General features: G+C 40.1%; 1 protein-coding gene across 2 annotated transcripts; it reads right to left on the reverse strand.

Annotated features, from left to right (window-relative positions):
• Nucleotides 1-1,451: 1,451 nt before the first annotated feature.
• On the reverse strand, nucleotides 1,452-17,422 carry LOC116050304 (endothelin-3). Of its 2 annotated transcripts, none has more exons than XM_036002280.1 (4): nucleotides 17,200-17,422; nucleotides 16,652-16,880; nucleotides 7,151-7,303; nucleotides 1,452-3,197 (listed from the first exon to the last, which is right to left on the reverse strand). In XM_036002280.1, exons 1-4 carry the CDS (start codon nucleotides 17,267-17,269, stop codon nucleotides 3,113-3,115), a joined length of 537 nt encoding a protein of 178 aa, XP_035858173.1. In that variant the 5' UTR covers nucleotides 17,270-17,422; the 3' UTR covers nucleotides 1,452-3,112. The 2 variants fall into 2 exon arrangements, with proteins under 2 accessions (XP_035858173.1, XP_035858172.1); XM_036002279.1 differs by having other exon boundaries at nucleotides 16,652-16,883.
• Nucleotides 17,423-17,804: the final 382 nt, after the last annotated feature.

Genomic DNA, 17,804 nt, shown 5'->3' on the forward strand with positions numbered 1-17,804 from the left:
GTAGTATCAACAGGTATTAGGGCATTTAGCATTTACATTACTGTTAATCAGTCATCACTTGATTACACATTGTATTACCTTGTTATGATATAAGAAGTGACCCATACATTGTGCCAAACATAATGTGCCACATACAGTAGCAACAGCTGAGAAGATTTGGGTCTGTGGTCACACCTCACACAAACTTCCTTCTCCCATTCTCTCTCTTTACTACTACTACTACTACTACTACAACACACACACACACACACACACACACACACACACACACACACACACACACACACACACACACACACACACACACACACACACACACACACACACACACACATCCCACACAACTAAGGATCTCTCAGGAACATTCATCAAAAAATACAGCCTAACCGGCAATTTCCACTGGATGCGGAACGTCTGCGGAACATCTCCGGAACGTCGACGGAGTCATTAGGTTTCCATTAAAGTCAATGTGTGTATTTCCACTGACTGCAGAACGTCTGCGTCCCTACTCCGTCCCAGTTCCGTCAGTCCGCAGCCCTCCAGAGCAGATACGCAGAGCTTCTATTTTTGACGGACGACGGAGAGCTCCGCAGCAATTCAGCACAATTCAGATTGTGCGGGACAGGAAGTCGAGCACAGAAACAAAATAAAACATCCGGTTACTTTTCAAAATAAAATACACCATGCTCACGGCAGGTCATGAATAAGAATACGGCCGTGTTCCGATTGTTCTCATCTCAGCTCCATCGAGACAAAATAGACATGCCCTTTCAAAAATCTTTCATTTATTGTCAGAAATATCATGTTTTCAAAAGAATCACTTTCATCAAATTTTATGTGACATATTTCCAGTAGGCAACTGACTGCAAGCAGGCACATCCGGACACAAACAAGCAGGCTTATGTGCCGGGGCTTAGTCCCGGAGAGCCCCAGCCCAATTTAACCACTGCACATGAGGTACACACAAGCACAGGAAACTCAAAAACCAAACTAACTTTCACACAGTCCAAAATATATTACAAACCAAAAGTCCAAAGACCAATGGCCATAGAGCAGGACCGTGACAGTGCTGCAGAATTGCCCAATATGAACATAGTTAGGGTTAGAGCAACTTGGATTAAAATGATAGACTTTTTAGAGATGGTGCTGGTCACACCAAACCTAGTCTCACATTGCCAGACCTTCCTCCACAGCGGTGCGGAGGAAGGTCTGGCTAGTCCACACAGCATTCCGGGATGGGAGAAAAACGTGCTCTGGTTTATTGGCATTTCTTTAAACCAATCACAATCGTCTTGGGTGGCGCTAAGTGTCGGATGAAGCAACGGTGCCTCTGCAAAATAGCCTCGGGAAGGAACTTGTTTTGTGTACAGTCAAAAGTTGTTTTAGTTGTGCAACAGAAAACTCAGATTGGACAGACAGCCAATCCAGACAGCAAATCCAGACAGCTAGCTGTCTGGATTTACCCTGCAGAGATCTGAGGAGCAGTTAACCTTAGTCCTCATAAATCCACCTGAGTTTAAAATTACAACACAAAGACGGAAGGTGACGGGACATCCGAAAACGGACATCCGAAAAGAGTGACATCCGGCGGAATTTCCGGCGGATTGAGAGTAGTCCCAGAGGTGGAACATTGTGGATATAGACTACGCCAAACCTATACAGTTATTGTCACATACAAAGCTATAAATGGGCTTATGCTTATGGGCTTGAGCTGCTATGATCTACAACAAGCTGCTAGATAATGATTTCAAGCCCTTTGCATATGTGGCCTCTCTACAGTTCATATGTATACTATACTGTGGTAATGTTAACTTGGCAGGGAGGCACCAACATATACAAAGTATGCATATAGTATAGTTTCAGTAGATAATTTGATCCTTGTGTGGAGACAAAAGTCCATAAGCAGATAATATGAACAGATCATTGGTGTTATTCAGCATTTCTACATATTAAAATGACTGAAGTGCAGGATAACATTATGTAGAAGGTGTGCCTGACAGCACTGTGCAATGCAATAGCATGGTGTGCGTCAGTCAGCACAAATGTCGACTACAGCTAGTCTTGTGTCTCCTGATATGAACTCAGAATGGATGTAAAAGGAGCCTCTGATCAAACTAACCAAACATGATTGGTCAGAGTCTGGCCTGAAATTATTCACCATTCTTTCAGGCACATTTAAAAAAAATAAAAAAATAAGCCAGACGTGCATCAGAATATTTCAAACATTTAGTAAGGAATCAATGTCTTCCTTTTCTCAGACTGAAACTGATTCAGTAGGCTGAGATGCTCGACTTACAAACTACTAGTTCTTAACATCTTTCCTGTGCAGATGGTCAGTTGATTGGGGAATTGCCTCAGGGCTCAACCATAACAAGACTAAACACAGGATAAATAATGTGTAGAATTAATTTACTGCATGGCTCACTGCAATTGTTACTTAAATGGGTTATTTACCACAGAGGACTGTTGATTATGCTGAATACATGTATAATTCTATATACAACATCTTACTTTACACCTTTAATGTACATATAGGTATTGTATTGAAATATGATTTATAGCCTATATATACTGAAACACATTTCATATTCACAAGACTTACACAGCTTGACAAAAGTTCCTTTACCTCCAAAAATCTCACAGAAAAGTAAAATAATAATAACAATGATAACAATTACTGCTGAAACTAACTGCATTTATAAGTGAACAACCTAATAAAACAATCAATGACTGTGATACTGCTGAGTTACTGGCTGTGTTGAATGATGTCCATGTGGAGTGATACCGTTCTTGTGTATTTACCAGAATGGGATGAGATGGTGGTGTTGGATGGCAGAAGCTCTTGAAATGGTCTCCACATCACGCGGCATGGGCATGTGTGTGCTCTACCAAAGTCTGTCATTGTCGAAACAAGCGGGCCATGTAAACCATCCTCAGTCGTGACAGGATAATGAAAAACTGTCCACACCTGCCGGACAGACACAGGCAGAGAGTGCTGGTGTCCCTTGCTTTCAGCAGCTCTGCACGTTATTCACCCAGCACTCTGATCACAAGGCACCAAATAACGTACAGTATGTCCACCTTTCAGGTCATTAGCATGTCACTTATATGTTCATTTCATAACAGGCCCACTGCGCAGAGAAGCTGTCCTCTTGTCTGTTTTACGAGCTGCTCGGGGTGGTGGCCTCCTCTGCCTGCTGGGAAAAACACACACACACACACACACACACACACACACACACACACACACACACACACACACACACACACACACACACACACACACACACACACACACACACCCATCTGATCAGGTGCTGCTAATTTAGTCATAGTGTCTGCACTATCATGAACTAAAGGCATTTTTATGCATGTATAGTTAGCTACTTAAGGCGCCGATATACTTGCTTTTTAACAATGCGTACGTGTAGACAAGCGGCGGTGGTGCAAACGGAATTGTTCACATACTTGCCTACGTATTTTGGGTTTACCTGGAGGATTAAATGTATAGAGAGGCAAAGTCCCTCCCCTTCCAGTGGACCTCATGGGACCTTAATTCAGAAAATATATACATGGTAGTGAACGGAGAGAGACAGATTATTTTTAGATCATGTTTGATTTGAGCCATGGTTTACAAATATGATGTACGTCAATTTAAAAGATTTTTTCAACAGAAGAAAGTCAGTTTGTCGTAGGTTTGTCGTATGACCACTTAGTCTTGTGTGAAACCGCTCAGTGAACTACATCTCTTGCAATTTACGTCACCTTGCTGATGGCTCGGCTTGCTCGCTAGCGAGCTAGCTTAGTGCTGTTCCACAACACTAGGGTGACCAGATTTCCCGGAACTAAAACCAGGACACTTTGCGTGTGACCATAGTCCTCGTGCACGCACGCTCTTTTTAACGTGAACATGTGCCAGCCCAGGTCAGACATAGACACAGACAGATTGGACACAATTTTGCCAACAGCACACGTAGGCCTACTGCTCACAACATAATGGGGTATCTCAGTTAATATTCATGAATTTTCTTGGTATGTAGCCTACATATCTAAGAAATAATATTAAAAGACATTGAGTGAGTTTCGTGTGGGACCAATTTTATTTTTCAGAATTAAAGCATTCTTTTGGAAAATGCACCCACTGAACGGTATTTTTCATCGCATGGCACTAAAGGAATTATTTGGAACTGCTGCCACAGGCTTGAACTAAAGTTATGGTAACACTTTACGGTAAGGGTACATGAATTATGAATTCATGCATGAATTAATTCATGATTTGTGCATTACTTCATTCCTTCATATCTTATGAATCATCAGGAATTGACATGAGTTCATAGCCTCTCATTCATGACCTCATGCATGAACAACACATCAACTAAAGCATTAGGTAAGGTGGGTACATCATTATGCAAAAGTTGTGTTCAAATCAGAATTTGTGTACGTCGCCAAATTAATTTCCTTGTTTCTGATATGAAGACGAGACATGTGTGACTAGAACATCTCACATTTACCAACAGCGAAAGACATGCAAAGACGTGCAAAACATTTCAGACCGTCCTGCCAACCTGTATACATTTTAACATTAATGTAGGCTACGCTGTAACGTTTTTTCACTCTAAAGTCGCTGAAGCTGCTGCTGTTTCAATCCTGTCGGCTCTCTGCAGCGGGGTGGGGCTGCTGCTCAGTTCCCCCCGCGACTGACACACACACACACACACACACACACACACACACACACAAAACCACACACGGTGGATGCAGGAAAAACCGGAGATGAGATGACACGATGACCTAAATTGAGGACAGCTCCCGCAAAATCAGGCATTTTGGGCCACGACAATCTCAAAAAAGGCAGTGAAATCCTGGATGGACTGGTTAAAATGAGACAGATAAGAGGCATTGCAACAATGTTTACAAATATACATTGTAACGCTGGCTGCACAGATCATGCAGACGCAGACCGCTACGATTGACTGACACACACACACACACACACACACACACACACACACACACACACACACACATTGTTAAAATCATACACTGGACGCTTTATTAGTCTTTCTACATGGGTTTAGTTAATGATCGGGCTATAATAAGACCACGTCGGCTATGTAATCACTGACAACCGGGACAATTTCATAGTGGTTGGTGTAAACCGGGACATTTTAGCGTCCCAACAGGCTTTTGTCGGGACTCGGGACACGCAACTCAAAATCGGGACTGTCCCGGTCAAACCGGGACGTCTGGTCACCCTACACAACACGTCACCAGGGCATGAAGTTAACTTTTTTGACCACCAGCCAGTTTTTTTTTTGCCTCATAAAAGGTGAAAAACAGGAATTACTGTGTCTCTATGATCCTATCCTGTCCTATTCATGGTAGCCTACTCGTGGACATTGCACCAGCGACAGCCGACAGATTGAAACAGCAGCCGCTGACTTTATATTGAAAAATCGTTACAGCGTACATTGATGTTAAAATGTGTACAGGTTGGCAGGACGGTTTGAAATGTCTTTCGCTGTATGTTTTGTTGGTAAATGTGAGATGTTCGAGTCACACACATCTCATCTTCATAACAGAAACAAGGAAATTAATTTTACCTATTCTCACTCCTGCTTGGTCAGTGGCTGCACGTGGGACTGCTGGGATTGTGTGAGTAATGAAAATCCTGATTGGACCAGGCCCGTAAGCAGCCGTGTACCCTGCTTACCGATAGTTACGCGTCTGAATCACTCAATTCTCATTGGCTACCTGCCAATGTGGCAGGTAGATTGACAGTGTTACCCGCCAAATGCAAAATTCACCTGCATTTGGCGGGTGGTCGGGTGTTAATTCCGTGCCCTGCATGTCACGTTATCTTACCTGATGTGTTTTACCCAGTGAAGTGTTATCAGCAGATAAGCAAAAGAACAAGCAAGATCCTCAGCTCGTGCTACGCGAACGCGTAATTAAAAGCAAGTATATCAGTGCCTTTAGGCCACATTTAAATCTTTATACATTTCATATTTAGTTAAACTAGTGGTTAGGGTTAGGGTTTGACCAGTGGTGGAGAAAGTACTGAATCTCAGTACTTAAGTAAAAGTACAAATAACCAGAGACATATTACTTTAGTAAAAGTAGAAGTACCACAATGGCAACCCTACTTAAGTAAAAGTAAAAAGTACCTGATTTTAAATGTACTTTAAGTATTAAAAGTAAAAGTACTTGCATAACGATTTATTCTCTTAATGTCTATATTCTAATAATAAAAAAAACAGTAGGCCTATGGGCTGTGGCATTTTAATTAAGTTAGTTTTAGGTTAATTTAATTGTGCTTACCATCTGGGGCCCAGTTTACATTCTGACTTACAATTCTGGTTATCTATCAGGGTGATCTGCATGAAGCTCGACTTTGCATTTTTTCCCACCGGAGAGTGAATGCTGCACACATTTATCTAGTGAGAACACATGGGCTTGGACAACAAATACGTGGCTTCACAGCTGAGGAGGACCGGGAGTGTTTTTAAGATAAATATACTGGTTGTATATTAACCTTATGTGAACGGATGCTTCACATATGACCAAGCAGAGTATCGGGAGCAGCAGCAGTAACAGGAGCAGTGGTAGTACCGGGAGCGGTACGCGCCTGGCCAATAAATGCTATTCAGGGGCGGGTTTTGGTGTGGCAGTGCAGGAGCCGCTGCTGAAGGCTTCCCTGCGGACTGCAAACGTGTGACAGTCAGGAAGACGTTTTGGCAGGGGGAAAAACTGATCAGAAAGTGTAACGAAAATGTAACGTGGAGTAGAAAGCATAGATAATTGCTGCCAAATTTAATGAAGTAAAAGTCAAAAGTATGCACTATTGATTCTACTTAAGTAAAGTACAGATACGTGAAAAATGTACTTAAGTACAGTAATGAAGTATTTTTACTTCGTTCCATTCCACCACTGGGTTTGACATGTGAAAGTTAAAGGATAGGTTTAGATTTGTTTAAGTCTGTCTTCAGTCTGAAGGTATTGAGAGGCTATGGTATGAAAACTGTAATGCTCTGGGTCGAGGACATGTTCACTGTTGGTATCTCCTTTGAGAAGGACATTCTTGTATTATTTATGACAAGTACTTATGGAAATGTCCACTGAACATTAGTACAGACACAGTTAGAGTTACCTGTCCATGCAGAAGCCGCTGCAGTTGGAGTCAGCGTGCCGTGCACACACACAGCGCTGGGCCGCCGCCCCCCTCCTCTCCTGCTCAGTCCCAGCCGAGCGCCTCCTGCGCAGGGAACCCTGGTAACTGGACATACCATACGGTACAGTGTGCCTAAAAAAAAAAAAAAAAACCAGACAGATAGGAAGCCCTGTACATGAGACTGACATTACACTTCAGGCAGAGAGGCTTTGAATGCTCAGGTTTCACACTGCATCACACAAAAACAGATTCAACTCTACAGTGATTTTACAGGCTGTGTTCTACTGGACTGCATTATACTGGGATGTGTTTCTAATATTTTGTCCTCCACCATTGACAATATGGGGAGAGAATATAGGAAACACCTTTCAGAATAATGCAGTCCAGCATAATGCAAGCTCCAAAATGACCTGATTTAACCACTCTGATTTATTACAGAACTGTTGTTGTATGGTATACACTGTAAAGGTGTAACTACTGAATAGGTAAGTTGGTGTATTTTGAATGTATTACATTAGTAGGTTTAAAGTCATCAGATCAAAGGGAAAGTTCTATATGGTTCAAGGGTTTAAAAAGATTTGAACTCAGCCAGTAAAGTTTGAGAAGTCAAGTCAGGCTGTCTCTTTTACAGTCACACTGTGATTTAGACAAATAAAGAAAAAGTAAAGCATGAGCAGTTTGTATCTGAGTGTTCCTTTGGTCCACTATTGCTGAGAAACACGAAAGCTTCAGTGAATAGTAGACACGGCTGTGCTAAGGATCTCAGGAAAATACTTAGAATATGTCCACCATCGCAACTAAAGAAAAGTCTGATGACATAAAATGTACAGTAGCATTAAAATACATTTTATTGCATATTGAGAGGCAGCATCATTATCACTGGAGATAGTTTCCCCTCGCTCCGATCATCTCATTGCTCAGCCTGAATTGCCTCACATCACCTTTCCTCACACTTGTACACCTTTCCTGATTTTAGGCTAAGTTATTAACTGTCAATGGTAAAATGCACCTCAGTTGGTTTTAGTTCTTTTTTTTTAATGGAAATCACAGGAGCATCAGTGAACCAGATACAGTGTTAAGTGTTTGTAGCCAAATGCTAATTTGCAACACATGTCCACAGGAGGCTTTTAAACTCTCATATCCCCAGAACAGAAATGTGAAGGGTTCAGCATACATGTGGTGGGCTCATCACACTGACCCTGCCCTCAAGTCTTCTGATCTCCTCTCCACATGGCTGTAAATCGTCATGAAGAACAAGCTAGCCAAAATAGAAAAAATGACCGAACTTCACAGTGAACAAAAAAAACCAAAGCAGCACCACCTGTTGCCTTCGATGTGCACCACTGGTTCTCTTAAAGCTATAGTGCGTAGTTTCTGTCTCCCCCATGAGGAATTCTAAATAATGACGACCCCCCACCCCTCCTCCGCGCAGTTGCTAGTAGCCAAGGAGGACACGGAGGATTAAAAAAACATGATGGACTCTTCAGAAGAGGTCATTATCTTCACTCGAGTTTCTGCGCGGGAAAGTCACCGGACGACACAATCTTCTGAACATAGCCATACTGAGAAATACAGAGAGAGTTGTGTGGAGCTGATAGTCTTAATTAGCTTTGTAGAAACTCATTTAGCAATGGCTTGAATGTAACGTTTAATAATTAGAAAAAGTTACGCACTAAAGCTTTAAACAACGTGGGTACATAAGTCTTGATGGTGTTGGAGGATCTTCAGGCTGACCCTGAACACCACGTTGAACTCACCTCCTTTCAATATGACAAACAGACCTAGCCGGGCGCTGACCCTTCTTTCTGATCTTTGTTCCTTTGATCCTCTGTCAAGTTAGGGCTGCCTAACATTATCTTGTCTTGTGTGCTTGGGGAACAAACTAATGCAATGTACTCTTCATTCAGTTTGTATTTTCTTTTGAGGAGATGAAAGGATTTTGAGGCCGGTTCAAAAAGGATCTGGCATTGTTTAGCCAGTATCTATTTAAACATAGGCTTGCATTGCCAGACTGTGTCAGCGCTGGAGTGTGGTCTGGCTACACCACTTATGTATTCTGAAATAGGGGTAAATATGCTCGGGCTTATTTGTATTTAGAGCCAGACCGATATATCGGCGGGCCGATATTATCAGCTGATATTAGGCATTTTCCAAACTATCGGTATCGGCATTTATAATGGCCGATAAATGAATATTTCAAAAATAAAATAAAAACAGACGAAACACCCTTCAACCATGTTATGAGTGTTGGCGTTGCATAGTTTGTCCACCAGACGTCCCTGTTGGCAACACTGTTTGTTTTTTTTTGTTTTTTTTGTTATTGTGTTTTTGTTCAAAGGACTTCAAGTTTCATATCTTAAGTTTGTATTTTTATACATTTTATTTATCAGAACTTTAATATATTTTGATGTTCCTCTATTCTGTTGTGACAATAAAACAAACAAGTTTATTTTTAAACTGCATTATCATATTATTTTAGTGAGGAAAGCGACCATGTACTTTCTATGTAAAGCGGAAGGGAACGTATAAAGCCTGTCATGCTCCAGATGTCAGGCTTTATCGAGCCGGACTACTTCTTCCTGCTAAACTCCCATTGGACAACATTTTGCACACTGATACAGAGTTTTCTGACCTTGGTCGTGGTTTGTACTCATTATATATTTTTACCAATTAATTTAATTGTTGTAACTTAAAGGGGCACTTCATGATTTTAAACATGAAGGTCGGTTCACTTATTACTGTCAGCGCTGCTCAGCCTGGGACTCCTGAGAAGTCATCAAAGTGTTACAAAACTGTTTGTATATCTACAGAAACGACTCATCTTGCACAGTCAGTACCATTTTTCTAACTTCCACTGAACAGTAAATGGTTTCAGGTTGACTATTTAAAAGACTACCATCGATGCCAAAGTCGTTCCAATGAATTTATTACTGAAAATGAGCAGATGAGACATAGCAAGACATTTTCTGACCATTTATATGTCTGGAGTGCAAACCTGAAACCACTGTACTGTGATTTATTTAGGGAAGCTGCACCAAGAATTTCACAAAATTTCCCTCAGGAACAATAAAGTATCTATCTATCTATCTATCTATCTATCTATCTATCTATCTATCTATCTATCTATCTATCTATCTATCTATCTGAGTTTTCTTCTACTAACAACAGCATCAATCAGGTTTGTGATCGGCAGCTGCTGGTATAAGCCACACGTCTGAAGGCATGTCTTATGTTTGACCTTAGCTTGCACAGTTTTCCTGATTTGTCATTGTGCCGTTTTAATTCTAGCAGTGAAAGGAAAAGATCCAATCGACATTAGTAACAAAATCTAAATCAATCATATTTATAGACGCTGCATGGCTTACAATCTGTCACTGAGAACTGAAACGTTTTCCCATCCTGTTCGATGGCAGCGATGGAAAATTAAACATGATTTCTTTTTTATAAGAAAACTTCAATAGTCATAGGAGTAACGTCAAAAGGTCAACTTACTGTAGCAGCTGCAGGTACTTTGGAAGCTGTCCCCTAAGATGCATAAAACCTCAGATAATTAATTTTAGTCTTACTGAATATTCACCTTCTCACAAACAGGCTCCCACGTGAACCACCAATCACTCGCTACAGCTGTTCTATTAGATCCAGGGTCAACTTTAAAATATTGGTTGCAGACAATCGTCAATGAGATATATATATATATATATATATGTAACCTTAATCCTAATGTCAAAGGATTGCTTATTGAGGCCATATGGCTCAAAGATTGTTCAATTCAAATAAATATGGAAAAATGGAATTATAGCTCAGAGGAAAGCTGAGAACTCAGAAGACAGGTTAAAAGGTGAACAGGAACAGATGCAGTACATTATACTGCACTATCCTCTGTCCACTATGCTAACAAGTACAGTTTCAACTATTCAAAAAACTGAAGTGGAAAAATTTACAAATGTCTATGCTACGTCTAAGCAGGAGCTATCAATCTTCTGTGAGACATTAGCAGTCTATACTTTTGCACAGTGAGCGGCAGGACAGCTGGATTCATTCCACATGGTATAACCATGGGTACCTCAGGAAGATAAATCTAGAAGGCTGTGCACAGGCAATTTTAGCTTCATCTGCAATGTGTTCCCTTATACGGTAGGTCTTTGAACTCATCGAGTCGGTTGGTCAGCGAGGGTGGCTGTGGGTCAGATTGTTCTAGAAGGCACGGACCTCTCCAGTCAGCTCTGCAAAATCCATGCTGAATTGTCTATTTTACAAATATTAGTTTAGCTTTATGGGGTTGATGTTGGATGGTGATGGCATGTGGCTATGAGTCGCTCATCAGGACCAGGAAATCGACTCAGCAGTCTCCTGCTGACTCTGCTAAAGATCAGGGTGAACACAGAGGAGAAGGTGGAGATGGCTATCAGCTACGACCTATGGCTACGATCCGACTACATGGACAAGCAAGTCCATCTCTGCATCCATTTCCATCTCTACATCAGAGGGGCACAGAGGCAAGCGTGGAGGAATTAAACACCGACTGCCACTTCTCTGCTGGGAGTCCTGCTGGCTAGACAGTATCTGACGGCCACATTCTGCTTCATGATCAATGATCAATCATGCACAAGTTGAAGGTGCTGATGGGATTACATTTCACTGGAATTTATACCTTGTACGATTTCATGTGATAAATAAGATTGACTGATTGACTGACTCTCTGACTGACTGATTGACTGATTGACTGATTGACTGACTGACTGACTGACTGACTGACTGACTGACTGACTAATTGACTGATTTACTGACCGACTGACTCTCTGACTAACTGACTCTCTGACTGACTGATTGACTGACTGATTTACTGACCAACTGACTCTCAGACTGACTGAGTGATTGACTGATTGACTGACTGATTGACTGATTGACTGACTGACTGACTGACTGACTGACTGACTGATTGACTGACTGACTGATTGACTGACTGACTGACTGACTGACTGACTGACTGACTGACTGACAGATTGACTGACTGACTGATTGACTGATTAGCTGCACAGCTCTCTGTAGGCTGAAAACTGGCCACAACTCCGTCATACGCTTTGTAGACACTGCTTTTAATAAATGAAGAAGTATGTTCCACAGCAAAACATAAATTCACTAATTTAGTAAATTGTGATTTAGCCCAACAAATATGTCTATGCAGCTTGGCATATCACAGCTTCCCCTCTCTGTCTTCACCTCTCTCACAGGATGCCTTAGCAGAGCTGCCAAGCACCCTGTGTATCATAGTTATGGATATGCATGTCTCCACTCAAAATATTGGGAGGTGTTGTGTATTTGTTTAATTAATGGAAAGCATTATTTATGTTTTGCAGATGAAGGAAGATGCAAGATGTCAGTGGATGAAGTCACGGTTAACATCATCGGCTGTCCACTAGTTGCTGTGAGCCATATGTTCAGCCTATATTATGTGCTGAATATAAAGTATCCAAAGGGAGCAGCCCTGACTCTGGAGTTCATCCAGAGATAAGTTTTGGCCATATTTTTTGTCCGTTTTATAGTATTATTTATTTTGCAATGCCAAGTGACATGTTTGTTTGCCACAGGTGCCTGCTAGGGATAAACCCAGAACGGGGCACGAAAGCAGAAAAGCGGGGGAAACAGTACAACATCCCCCCAAAACTGCTTTGATTCCTTTCGGACCTTAATGACTTCAAGAATCCTTGGAAGATTTAAAGGTCATTACACACACCTTTGTTACTCACACCGGTGTTAATTAGTGCTGGGCAGTATGACCAAAAATTTGTTTCACAGTATTTTTTAAGATTCTGGCGGGATCATGGTATTTTCTTTCTTTTGCTTGGCTTTTTATACAGGTTTATAATGGCTTATTCTACTCTCAGTAGTACATTGAATATAAAAAAAAAACATTTCAATGTCATCAGCTTTACTAAAAGCTTTGATTACTAAAGGGTTTGCTTGGTTCCACAACATTCTACAATAATGTTATATGAAGGAGAATGCATGAAACTGTTACAGAATCTAAACTATTTTATTGTGCAAACTGCAAACTAAATACACATACCAATAACTTTAATATTGCTTCATTTTCAAAAAACAAAATAGTTATAGACTAAAAAGTAGTCCGCTGTCAGCTTGATCTTTGTTTGAATAACGTTAGTAGTTTGGCAGAAGTATTTCAGTGAGGCAAGACATTTTAAATCCAATGTTTTAATCATTGCTCTGAACCGTCCTTCTCGACGGTCTGTAGCACGACCATAGGTGGATTGTTATTGCGTTCATAATGTTACTCAGCCGCATGCTTGAGGTGACAGGTCTTAACGTTTGCACGTCCGAGTAGCATTAGTGCGACTGAGTAACGTTAACACGACCGGCAACAACAGTGGCTAAATTATGTCAAATCTTTAAAAAACAAAACCCTTCAGAACAGCAGATGGCTCCTCTCTTGGGCACACGTTGTTCTGGTGTATCTCTGATCCAATTTACTTTCATTAGCTCCGCCAAACCGGAAGGTGGCCATTTTTAATTGTTCCTCTGAGAGCGTGAGTCCCATCTGCACCAAAATTTGCATGTAAACTTACTGGATCCTCATGACAAAAACTTATTAAAAGAATTTTGATAGTTGAAAAAATGCGCAAGTTATAGAGGACCGACTTCCTGTACGTGGCATCTGTTATTCAGTTATTCTGAATCAGAGGAAACTCTGCACAGCTGTTCCCCCGTGCTCCGCTGAGACTGTGTGTTGAAGTAAATCGCCCAGGCATCCCACCAGCACCCCCGACGTGCTGCGAGGGGCGAGGGCCCGTTCAACGCTGCTTGCAGCTTTAATTATTAATTTTCCAATTTGTATTAGAAAGAAACTATCCTTCTAACTCATTTCATTTCTGACAAACAATAAATAGTTAAAAGTGTAATGTTCATTTTATTATTATTACTATTACTGTATATTGCTATTAAATTGGTAATAAGTAATTCTGTTTTTGTTTTACAGCAGAAGAAGCATCTCAAACGGAGAGAAAGGAGACGGATGTGTGTCTGTGTACAGCTATCTTTGTCTACTGACATGGATTTATTGCACCGGAGCAACTTTTTGGTCTCTATTGCCCTATACTAACATGGATTTATTGCAACATTTTGCTCTTTATTGCCCTCTACTGACATGGATTTATTTGCACTGGAGCAACTAACTAGAGAAAGACATGCCACATGGTTTTAGTAGGTGATATGAAATGCAGATTCAATTTCATTCTGGTTTATTTAACTATACTTGTGTTATATTGTAGAAAGTATTTTCATACTCTGCCTGAGATGTACTTAAAATGTAAACTGCTACATTTTTAAATTCCAAATTGACTTACTCTCAACGTATAGCCTTTTTGTGAGAAATGACTGTTATGTTACAGCCTGACTGAAGTTATATCATTATCGCGATATTCAACAACGTTATCGCACATTTTCCTCATATTGTGCAGCCTTATTGGAGACCCACACAAATGACCTGTGGCTCTTGGGGACTCACTATACTTAAAACCCTATCAACATCACTATCAGAACATGTGTGCAATCTAAGCCACTAACACCCAGTTTTCATCCAATAAAGGCAGTAGTTGTATTGGAATTTAAATCATCCATAAATACTGGATGCCTGTGTAAGCAGAATATCTGAAGAGTTGGAGCAAAGTTTACATTTTTAAGAAAAATGCAGTCCTCCCACTAAAGGTCAACCAGCATCTGAAACCAACTGGCCTATCAATAACATTAACAAGGTACATGCTGATGAACACAGCATGTGTACTTCTGTTGTACATTGACTCAATGCAGAATGCAGAGTAGCCTAATAAAACGGACACTGAAACCTATAATGTGACAAATTGTGTTAATGTTGTTAAACTTAATATGGTTTCCCTTTGGGTAATGTTTTTGTCCTTATATTTTGTATTTTTAAGGAATTTTGAAAGTTAATAAAAATCTTTTTTTCATCACAGATTTGTTTAAAATGTTTTACCGAAATGTATTACCACTATAAGTAGACCTTTAATTAACAGAAAAGTTACATTTGTATTGCTATATAAGTAATATTAACAAAAATGGTCTTCCTTATTTACTGATGTTAGAAAATCTCGATTTTTTTAATTACAGGACAAAGTCCCGGTAATGAGCTGCCAGTACATTTGCTGTTATTTTACGGATTTATGTAAAATTCACAGAGAATGTTGTGGGTTTTTTTACTGTAGGTACACCATTAAATAACAGAAAATGTTATGTTTTTTTACTGTAGGTACACCGTTAACCCTTGTGTGGTGTTCATATTTTTGTTACACAGCCAATGTTCCCGGGTCTGGCGGACCCACCACATTATTAGGCTTTTAAATCAATACAGCCATAACAATTTATGTAAAAATACTTAATAGATGTTTACTGTAGCTCAATTACCAATGATATATACATCATTTATGGTTCATGTTTGCCATTTACCCCTGTGAGATCACATTTATGATCATATGATCATTTTCGTTTTTTTGTGAGAAAATAAGGAAATTCAATTATAAAAAAGGTAAAAAAAAATAGAAGCAAGATTTTTGATCATTATTGGTGCTTATTTCTTAGAACTTAACAGGTGAAAGTGCTTGAAATGTAACAATTTTGTAACTTTGTGTGGGAATAGCAGGTGCAGAAAGACAACATAGTTTCATAGCACCTACATTTAAATACACTCAGGTCCAGTAGACCCGAATACCTCATATGTAATAGTTATGTGTAGGGGGGGTGTACCATGTGCAGTCATTGAAAATAAGTAATTTTTTATGTTCTTCACAGAAAATGAGCCAAGGCCAATGAGTTTGAGTTAGAATAAATAATAAATAGCATCATTTTTCTTTTAGCAAACATTGAAAATGGGTCCCACAGACCCGAACACCACACAAGGGTAAATAACAGAAAATGTTATGTTTTTTACTGTAGGTACACTGTTAAATTACAGAAAATGTTATGTTTTTTTTTTACTGTAGGTACACTGTTAAATTACAGAAAATGTTATGTCTTTTTACCATTGACACGGTTATTTAACTGAAAAATTCCATTTTTTAATTATGGGACAATGTCCGGGTAATGAGCTGCCAGTACTTTTTCAGGTGAGCTTTTCTTGTTGTCTGTTTTATGCCAGATATCTAAAACAAGTTCAAAGGGACAAACCTGTGACAAATTAAGTGCAATATTTGAGGTTTTACATTTGCAGATTGTGACGCTTATTTTAAAAATAAGCGAAGCTGAAGCTCTATGATTACAGACTAGTATTATGAGTTTTGACTACAGCGGACAATGATGAGATCATGACATGAAACCATAAGCTGCAGTAAACTTTAAAATGATAATATGATGTAAGTACATGATGGACAGCACAGACACGCTGGAGATCCCTAAAGAAACATGGGAATATTCCTGCAGCCATACTGAAGGCACACCGAGGATAACTCTTACTCTGGAGTGTTGATCCAGATGATGTCCAGGTGGCAGTAATACACACACTCCTTGTCCTTGTAAGTGTAACACGTGCATCTCTTTGAACGCCTCCTGGCCCCCGGCGGGTCACATGCAGAGCAGGGCTCTGCTTCCCTGGTGAGCTGGTCCACACCGCCTGGCAGCAGCATGCTCAGATTAATAGCTTCCACCTCCTTCGTCTGGCTCACATCTATGCTTGATGAGAAACCTGCTGGATCACAGCAATATGAGTGTTTGACATCATCCTGTCATATCTTTGGTCTGAAACAGCGTTTCTAAATGTCTGCTATACCCTGAGAGGACATACAGTGTATGTGTGTGTGTGTGTGTGTATCAAATTATGGATGAATTCAAGTAATTTAAACAGTAAAAATACCAAACAGGTCACTGATGCTTGTATTCAGTGACATCACTTTGGGCTGTCTTACCTTATATTACCTTGTCTTTACATTGTCTAATATACTTCCATAATTGTTACCTATACTGTTATGTGGTTTTATGATATTTTAAATAAAATGACTACTCACCGTTTGCCAAAGATGCTGTCACCACGATAAGAAACACAACTCCCACATCAACAGATGATACATTAGCCATCACACACGAAACATGGGAATGTTAAAAAATAAAGAAATTTAAAGAATATGAGAAGAAAAGAAAAAAAAACCTGCTGAAATCCTGCAAACACGATTAAAAGTCCAGTGCGTGTTCTGTGTGTTTCTCTGTGACATCAAAACTTCATATATCTGATCATCTATAAGCTGCTGACAGACTGCGTGTCCTTCCCTCAGACACTCTGATTTATTATGGGCTAACAGGTCATCGACAAGTCACCTGCAATATCACACATGCTTCCTGCTGCAGTTTTCAAAATAAAAGCCAATGCGAGGTTTAAGACACCTAGGAGGAGCGGTTTGCTGCTGTTGACCGCTGACTTCCGTTCCAGCGGACAATTAATGACATTTGTGGAGTGCTGTGCCAGTCAAATGAAATTGAATTAGTTGTTGAATCGTTTGTAAGTTGCAGAATTGACATATTGCAGTATTTTGAAATTAATTATATTTTCAGATTTTCATATTTTAAATCAAAATGAGCAAAACTACAATATAGCTTACAACATATGGAATTAGCT

The sequence above is a fragment of the Sander lucioperca genome, chromosome 6 (genome assembly GCF_008315115.2).
Source record: "Sander lucioperca isolate FBNREF2018 chromosome 6, SLUC_FBN_1.2, whole genome shotgun sequence".
NCBI classification, from domain to species: domain Eukaryota; kingdom Metazoa; phylum Chordata; class Actinopteri; order Perciformes; family Percidae; genus Sander; species Sander lucioperca.